The sequence below is a fragment of the Octodon degus genome, unplaced genomic scaffold (assembly GCF_000260255.1).
Source record: "Octodon degus isolate 3935 unplaced genomic scaffold, OctDeg1.0 scaffold00076, whole genome shotgun sequence".
Taxonomy (NCBI): Eukaryota; Metazoa; Chordata; class Mammalia; order Rodentia; family Octodontidae; genus Octodon; species Octodon degus.
This window is the reverse complement of record NW_004524652.1, coordinates 9,569,275-9,576,378: the sequence shown is the minus strand read 5'-3', so window position 1 is coordinate 9,576,378 and position 7,104 is coordinate 9,569,275. Positions and strand designations below refer to the sequence as shown.

The following is a 7,104-nucleotide window of genomic DNA, read 5'->3' as shown; positions in this document are numbered from 1 at the left end:
AGCTCAGGCCCTTGCACTTGCCAGGGAAGCGCTTATTCCACTGAGCCATCTCCCTGGCCCCAGCCAGTATGTTTTTAATATTACATTCATATCACAATAATCTCTGCACCCTGCAATATAGACAATACCAGGAAATACATTTGGGTTCTGGAAAGAGAACCACTCCTTGGATTACTGATGCCACTGGTGCTACTGAAGCTCCCGTCCAGCATTGCCCTGCCACTGTGTAGGCCACAGCACTGATCTTTGACCCCACTGCTTCCTCCCTAGCAATGGCCGGGCCGTGCACTACAATGGCTCCAGTCTGCTGCAGTGGAAAAGTGTCCGCTTAGATGTGACTCTCTCTCCTGGTGAGTGCAGCCTTTTTCGCCTTATGTATTTCTGTTCATCTCATACTTGGGTCTAAAAGCGTTCAAGTTAAATTTAGCAACAAGAAGCAGGTGATTTGTGTTTCACTGCAAACCTACCCTTGTCATCATTGCTCCGCAGTTAACGCCACACCTTCCTTTATGAGGCTGTCACCCTCACAGCCTCGTTCTGATAGCTCAAGAGACATATGTGCTCTTGTTCCCACTGTCATATGGTTGCAAGTTAGGTGTTTACTTGACAGAGGCGAACTATGTGGTACCCATGCTGTTCTCTGCTACAGGTGATGTGGCAGGAATTGGCTGGGAGAGAACAGAGGGGACCCCACCTCCTCCAGGGCAGCCAGCCAAGGGCCGGGTGTACTTCACATACTGTGGGCAGCGCCTCTCTCCATACCTCGAAGACGTCTCTGGTGGGATGTGGCCCGTGGTTCACATTCAGAAGAAGGCAAGTTAGCTGCTGGGACAGGAGAGCACTGCTTAGTCATTGTTCCTGTCGGGGAAGGGAAGTGGAAAGCACCCACATTTGCTGTTGTAGAGGCTGTGTGGTGCACAGTGACAGAAGGGAGGGCAAAGGGAGCCTCAGCACACAGGCTCCTTGCTTTGTGTTGGACTAAGTGATTATTTGTGAAAAACATGGTGCTTAACTACTCTGACCCTTTGGCCTTATCCCTGAAGAATGATACAAGGAGCACTACTTTCCTTTCAGCTGTCAGGGAAATGACTGCAGCTAGGTTGTGAGAGTGACCCTCTTAGGTTGCTTAGTGTGCCAGGGTGGAGGAGTCTGGTAAAGACGCACAGTTCACACTGCTTTACCCATCCTCCCCTCCTGCAGCATCTAAGGCTCTGGGTTACACACTACCTGCCCAGAGTTCATATTTCTGCTTTCCACTGTGCAAATCCCTGACTTCAAACATCTACAGATGAGGAAATGTCTCAAAACAAATGTCTCTTTCGCATATGAAAGTGAACATGTGCGGGCTGGGGAGATAGCTTAATGGTCCAGCGCCTGCCTGGCAAGTACAAGGACTCGAGTTCAATCCCTGGGACTGCGTGCTGTGCCAGCCCTGAAACCAGGCATGGTGGCACATGACTATAATCCTGGTGCTGGGGAAGCTGAGATAGGAGGAACACTACGAGTCTGAACTGCATAGTGAGATGCTATATTAAATAAATAAATTGTTTTTAAAAAGAGTGAACAAGTGCAAGCCTGAACCAAACTCCACGCTGAACTCAAAGCTGCTAGTTTTGCCTGTCTCTGGAGATGACAGTTCCTGCCTTCTAGTTGCTCAGACCAAAAACCTTCCTCCTTGACCCTTTTTCTGCTGCTCGACCCCCAATATGTCAGCAAATTTTGTTAGCTCCACCTTCAGACTGCACAAGGAACCTGATCCTTTAACCCATTCTTTCACTAATCCCTGGCCCAGCCACCAGCGTCTTTTGAGCAGCTTATCACTCATTAGGCCCCCGCTCTTCTCCCAACCCTTTTGCTGCCCTTTATATAACTTTCTACATGGCAGTCACAGTGATCCTTAAAAGAGTTAGTTAGAGCCATGCATGGTGGCACATGCCTATAACCTCAGCACCCAGGTGGCTGAGGCAGGAGGATTGCCATGAGTTTAAGACCAGCCTAAATTATAGAGCAAGCCCCTGTTTGTTTCTCTCTCTCTCTCTCTCTCTCTCTCTCTCTCTCTCTCTCTCTCTCTCTCTCATGCACACACACATATACACACACACACACACAGTGTTAGAGGGTAGGAGAGTTGTCTAACATGTATAAAACCCTAAGGTTGATCTCTAGTGCTACAAAAAGAAAAAAAAAGCATTAGTCAGAATGTTGTTCCTTTATTCCAAACCAGTCAGTGGTTTCCCATGTTACAGGATATAAAAGCCCAAGTCTTTGTAACCCTATAAGACCTGGTGCTATACCATGTCTGTGATACTGTTTTTCACCTGTTTATTTTTTTGAATGAATTAAAGATGCCAGTAATTTAAGCAGCATTTCTCAGCCTTCTCCATTCATTTATTCATTCAACAAATATTTATCAGACATCTACCATATGTCAAGCTCTGGATATGAAACAGTGAGCAAAACAGACACAGTGTCTGTCCTCACAGGATTATAATCAGTTGGAGGAATTGAGTACTGGTCAAATAATCCCTAAAATCTATCTGTGTAATCACAGAGCTAAATTCTGTGAGTGGAATGTTAGTCTCTGTGGAAGCAGGTCCCATGCCAGTCCAGTCACGTCCCTGTGTCCCTGAAGAAGTGATGCTCCAGCCAAGTCTGAGGTATTAACTGCTCCCAGCAAGGTAATGTTGGAGGAAAGAGCGTTCCAGGTGCAGGAGCAGCCATATTTGAGTTTCGGATGGAAAGGAAGAGGGTTGGAAACAAGAAGTCCTGTATTTGAATAGCCGAGAGCCTGAGCCTGCACTCCAAGGGCAAGAAGAAGGGCAGCATTCTAGGCACCAGAATACCGTTTAGTGAAGTCTACCTTGGGGTGATGAAGAAATAAGTAAAAATAAAACGAAATTCTTTCTATGATGTCCTTTCCAGAACACCAAAACTCGAGCCAACTTTGGCTCCCGCCCATTTGCCTATGCTGAGGGGCAGGCCCATCGCAATGCTGCCGACCTGTGCACTGACCTGGCAGAGGAAATCAGCGCCAACTTCGAGGCCCTGCCCTTTGCCATGGCATCTGACAGTGACAATGATGCTGGCACCAGTATTGCTTCAGACCCGGGCACTCATGGGCCACCGTGCCGGATTGCCGCTGTGGCCACTGCTCAGCAACGTAAGCTGCCTCTTCCTCAGGACTGTTGCTATCTGGGATGTGGGTGCCAGGCATCCTACAAACTCACTTGCCTGGAGCATTCCCAGTGTGGTTTGACGCTGTAAGCCTAAGTGCTGTGGGGTTGCAGGCCAAGTGGAAGAACTGGGTGCAGGAGGTGTGGGAGCTGGGAAAGCACATTTCTTCCTTCTTACAGGAATATTTGGTGTCAGCAGAATGGTGTTAGACAGTAAAAAGCCCCCAAAAGTTTATGTGAAATCTCTTCATTTGATGATTTGGCTCATTTTTAAAAATTAATTTTAAAACTGAACCAGGCATGGTTGCTCATGCCTATAATCCCAGCACTGAGGAGGCAGAGGCAGGATTGCTGCAAGTTCAAGGCCAGCCTGAACTACATGGTGATACCCTCTCACATAAGTAACTGACAGTATGCCAACTGTAGAATCTAGGTAATTGATATTTAAGTGTGCAGTAAAACCTTCTGATTCTTTGAGAAATTTCATAATCCAATTGAGTAAAAGTAAGCTTGCCAAACTAAAGCTGTTTTCAGGCCATATTTGATCCTGCTTTGCAGACTATTTTAAGAGCCTTTTTGGTTCTTTCTCATAGTAAAGAACTTTTCAGATTCTTCTGACATGAACAAATCACACACGCGTGCGCGAACACACACACACACACACACACACACACACACACACTCATGCAATCTCAGGATTCATGGATGCTTATTTCTTGACTCTAACTTAAAACTCCTAGACATACTAGGAGCCTTTATGTCATGCCAACTCAACGAGTCCAGTTTGTCCAAGGGTGAGGGGTCCATGATTTTCCCCATCTGCTCTTGTTTACGTTTTGCTATTGTGATGCTTTGTTACAGAGTATGACAGCGACACCTCCTGTCATTATAAAGTCGAGCTCAGCTATGAGAATTTCATCACCTCCGGCCCAGACCCCCACCCGCCTCCTCTCGCAGATGATGAAAGTGATGATGATGATGAGGACGACATCCCGCAGGTGAGAGGCCTGAGGCCTGGGTGGGGCTTGGGCAGTGCTCGCCTAGCTCCCTGGTAACAAGGCCAAGCATCAGGAGTGGTTCTGATGTGAGCCTGCAAAGCCAGCTTTTTTGCTTCTCTGGGTGCGTCATCACATGTGAACAGTCATCTTGCTGCATCAGTCTTTCCAAGCTACCCCTCAATACCGTGTCTGCTCACTCATTGGTCCAGTAGAGGTCTGGGTGCTGAAGAAGCAAAGGACTTTGTTAGTGAGCCACAGAGAGTTTCAGAATGCCATGAATGTGCCTCTGGCTTTTGAGGGCAAGAGTTTGTTCCTGTGAAGCTGTCCCTACCTGCATCTCGAGGGGCACACACCCTGTAGGCGCTGCACCTGCGCTTCCATTACTACCTTTGGGGATGGTGTCTGAGGAGATCTGTGAGGGAGGGAAGGTGAGCTGCCTGCACCACATGCTCCACTGCTCATGAGTTTCCTTCTCCTTCCAGGAGGACCACTATGCTCTGCTGGTGAAAGCCTGGGAAACCAAGGTTTTTCCCACCATCCGAAGGCGTTTCCGCAATGAGGCAGAACGGAAATCGGGCCTGGATCAGATCAAGGGGGCTTTACAACTAGGTTTGGTGCTTTTTATTCTTGAGCTCATTGCATGGAGTGGAGAAATATACAGTTCATTTAAACCAGGAGATGCACTTCATGAATGCCACACCTAATCTGACAGTGGTATTTTCTCCCTGTTATGGAATATGATGTCTTTTACTTCCATTGTTGGGCTTTTACTTGTCAGTGTAACTCCATGTTTTAGGTTTGGGGTCTGCTAAATACAGCTGGAATGTTTGTCATGGGAATGGTTGTCATGGGAAGTCGCAGATATACTGTTTACTAGATATGGGAGCTTGGGTTTTCCTGCTCCTTAAAATGGAACTAATAATGGCAATCATTAGTTCTCATAGGCACTTCATCTGCATATGAGAAATAAATGAGCTGTTAACAGATAAAGCTCCTAAGACTAGTACCTGGCCACAGCAAACATTCAGTTACTGTACTTCCAAATGGTGATGATGGAAGATGAGGTTTCCCTTTTCGAGAGCGGTGACAACGGCTGAAAGGAAAACAGGGAGGTGGTCCCAGAGGACCAACACTGTAAGAGCAGATTGGCCTCCTGTCCTCAGGTCCCCCAGGAAGGCTAATGATACCAACCCTGGACCGTGCAAGTTTGGTTCCTCATTACAGGAAGGGAGGTTTTCTTCCCTTCTGCTATTTCTTTTGAAAACATTGCAAAGATTATCATTTTATAATCTCTATCCATTAGGCCACAGTTATATATTCTCTCTGATGCTGCTTTCCATTATCATCTTTCTGTAATTCTACCCCCTTTAAAACTGCTCAGAAAATTGACCCCAGGGGCCGGGGAGATGGCTCAGTGGAATAAGTGCTTCCCTGGCAAGTGCAAGGGCCTGAGTTCAATCCCCGGTTCTGGAAAAAAAAAAAACAACAAAAACTTGGGGCTGGTGAGATGGCTCAGTGGTCTAAAGCACCTACTTAGAACAAGCTTAGCAAAGCACACGGACCACGGTTCAATCCCCCAGCACCACATGCCAGCCAGCCCCGCCCCCTGGTGGGCTGAGCTGGCCACACACACACACACACACACACACACACACACACACACACACACATAAATAAATAAATAAATTTTTAAAAAAAGATATTTTAAAAAAAGAAAATTGACCCCAGCCCCTGTGCCTGCTTGCAGGTGTTTTAATCCACTGAGCTATTTGGCTGGCCCTAAATTTGTAAAGAAATAATATTAACCAACACTTTTCATCCTCTCTGTTTATCCTACTTTTTTTTCCCCTTTTAATTAACTAAAATGAAATGACTGTAATGATGTACCGCCATTTTTAACCATCTGTGTGGTCATATAGTCTGGTTATTTCCATTTTTTGCTGTTGTGAGTGAGTATTCTTGTACCTTTGCACATTTGTGCTTCTATTTCGATTGGAGAGATTTCTAAAAGTAATGTATTTGGTATTTAGAATTGGTAGAAATTGCCTAACTACCTTCCTGTGAAAGGTATGTCCCTCACAAACAATGTGAAAGATTCTCTGTCATTTCATTCTAGACATAAGTCAGTTTCATGGGTGATCTCAAGACTATGTATCCTATGGAGAGTGACCTGCTGTGTTGTGTTTTCAGGCATGGTGGACATTGCCCGACAGACGGTTGAGTTTCTCTATGAGGAGAATGGCGGCATCCCAAGAGACCTTTATCTTCCCACCATTGAGGACATTAAAGATGAAGCGAACAAGTTCACAATTGACAAAGTTCGAAAAGGTTTTGCTTTCCTCCTTACTACACCTATAAAATTCTGATGAAAAGAAATTGAATTTTCTAGGCAGGAACCATGAGGCTGTGTCTCTCCCTACGTGACTTCCTCATCCTAAATGTCTTGACCTCTTCCAAGTGCTCCCGTATGAAGCCCACAAACATCATGGGGGTGGTGCAGAGACTGACATTCAGCCTCTGGTGCTCGCCCCCATGCTTTCTTGTTTACTGGCCATGGCAGGTCTGGGAGTAAGGGATGGACAAGGGGCCTGTGCTGAGGGTTCCAGATGGGCCTCTCTGTTTAGTCCCAGCTTTGGAAATATCAAAACTCAATCAGAGTTTTCTGGCCTTTTAAGAACTTCTTAGGATATATTCTTTTGATTAAAAAAACCATTGCAGGGGGGCCAGGGAGATGGCTCAGTGGAATAAGCGCTTCCCTGGCAAGCGCAAGGGCCTGAGTTCAATCCCTGGTTCTAAAAAAAAAAAAAAGAAAGAGAGAGAGAGAGACATGTTTGGGTTGATGAGAAGGCTCAGTGGTCTAAAGCATCTACTTAGAACAAGCTTAGCAAAGCACAGGGACCACGGTTGAATCCCCCAGCACCACATGCCAGCCA

At 46.3% G+C, this 7,104-nt stretch overlaps 1 protein-coding gene across 10 annotated transcripts in view; it reads left to right on the top strand.

Moving 5' to 3' along the window:
* Hectd4 (HECT domain E3 ubiquitin protein ligase 4) overlaps positions 1-7,104 on the top strand; it is a 141,991-nt gene that overhangs the window by 98,546 nt on the left and 36,341 nt on the right. For all 10 annotated transcript variants that reach the window (XM_004635930.3, XM_023720467.1, XM_023720466.1 and 7 more), the window contains 6 exons: positions 271-350; positions 650-813; positions 2,923-3,160; positions 4,035-4,171; positions 4,654-4,780; positions 6,362-6,499. In XM_004635930.3, the coding sequence (XP_004635987.1) occupies positions 271-350; positions 650-813; positions 2,923-3,160; positions 4,035-4,171; positions 4,654-4,780; positions 6,362-6,499 (884 nt within the window). The remainder of the gene's footprint in view (positions 1-270; positions 351-649; positions 814-2,922; positions 3,161-4,034; positions 4,172-4,653; positions 4,781-6,361; positions 6,500-7,104) is intronic.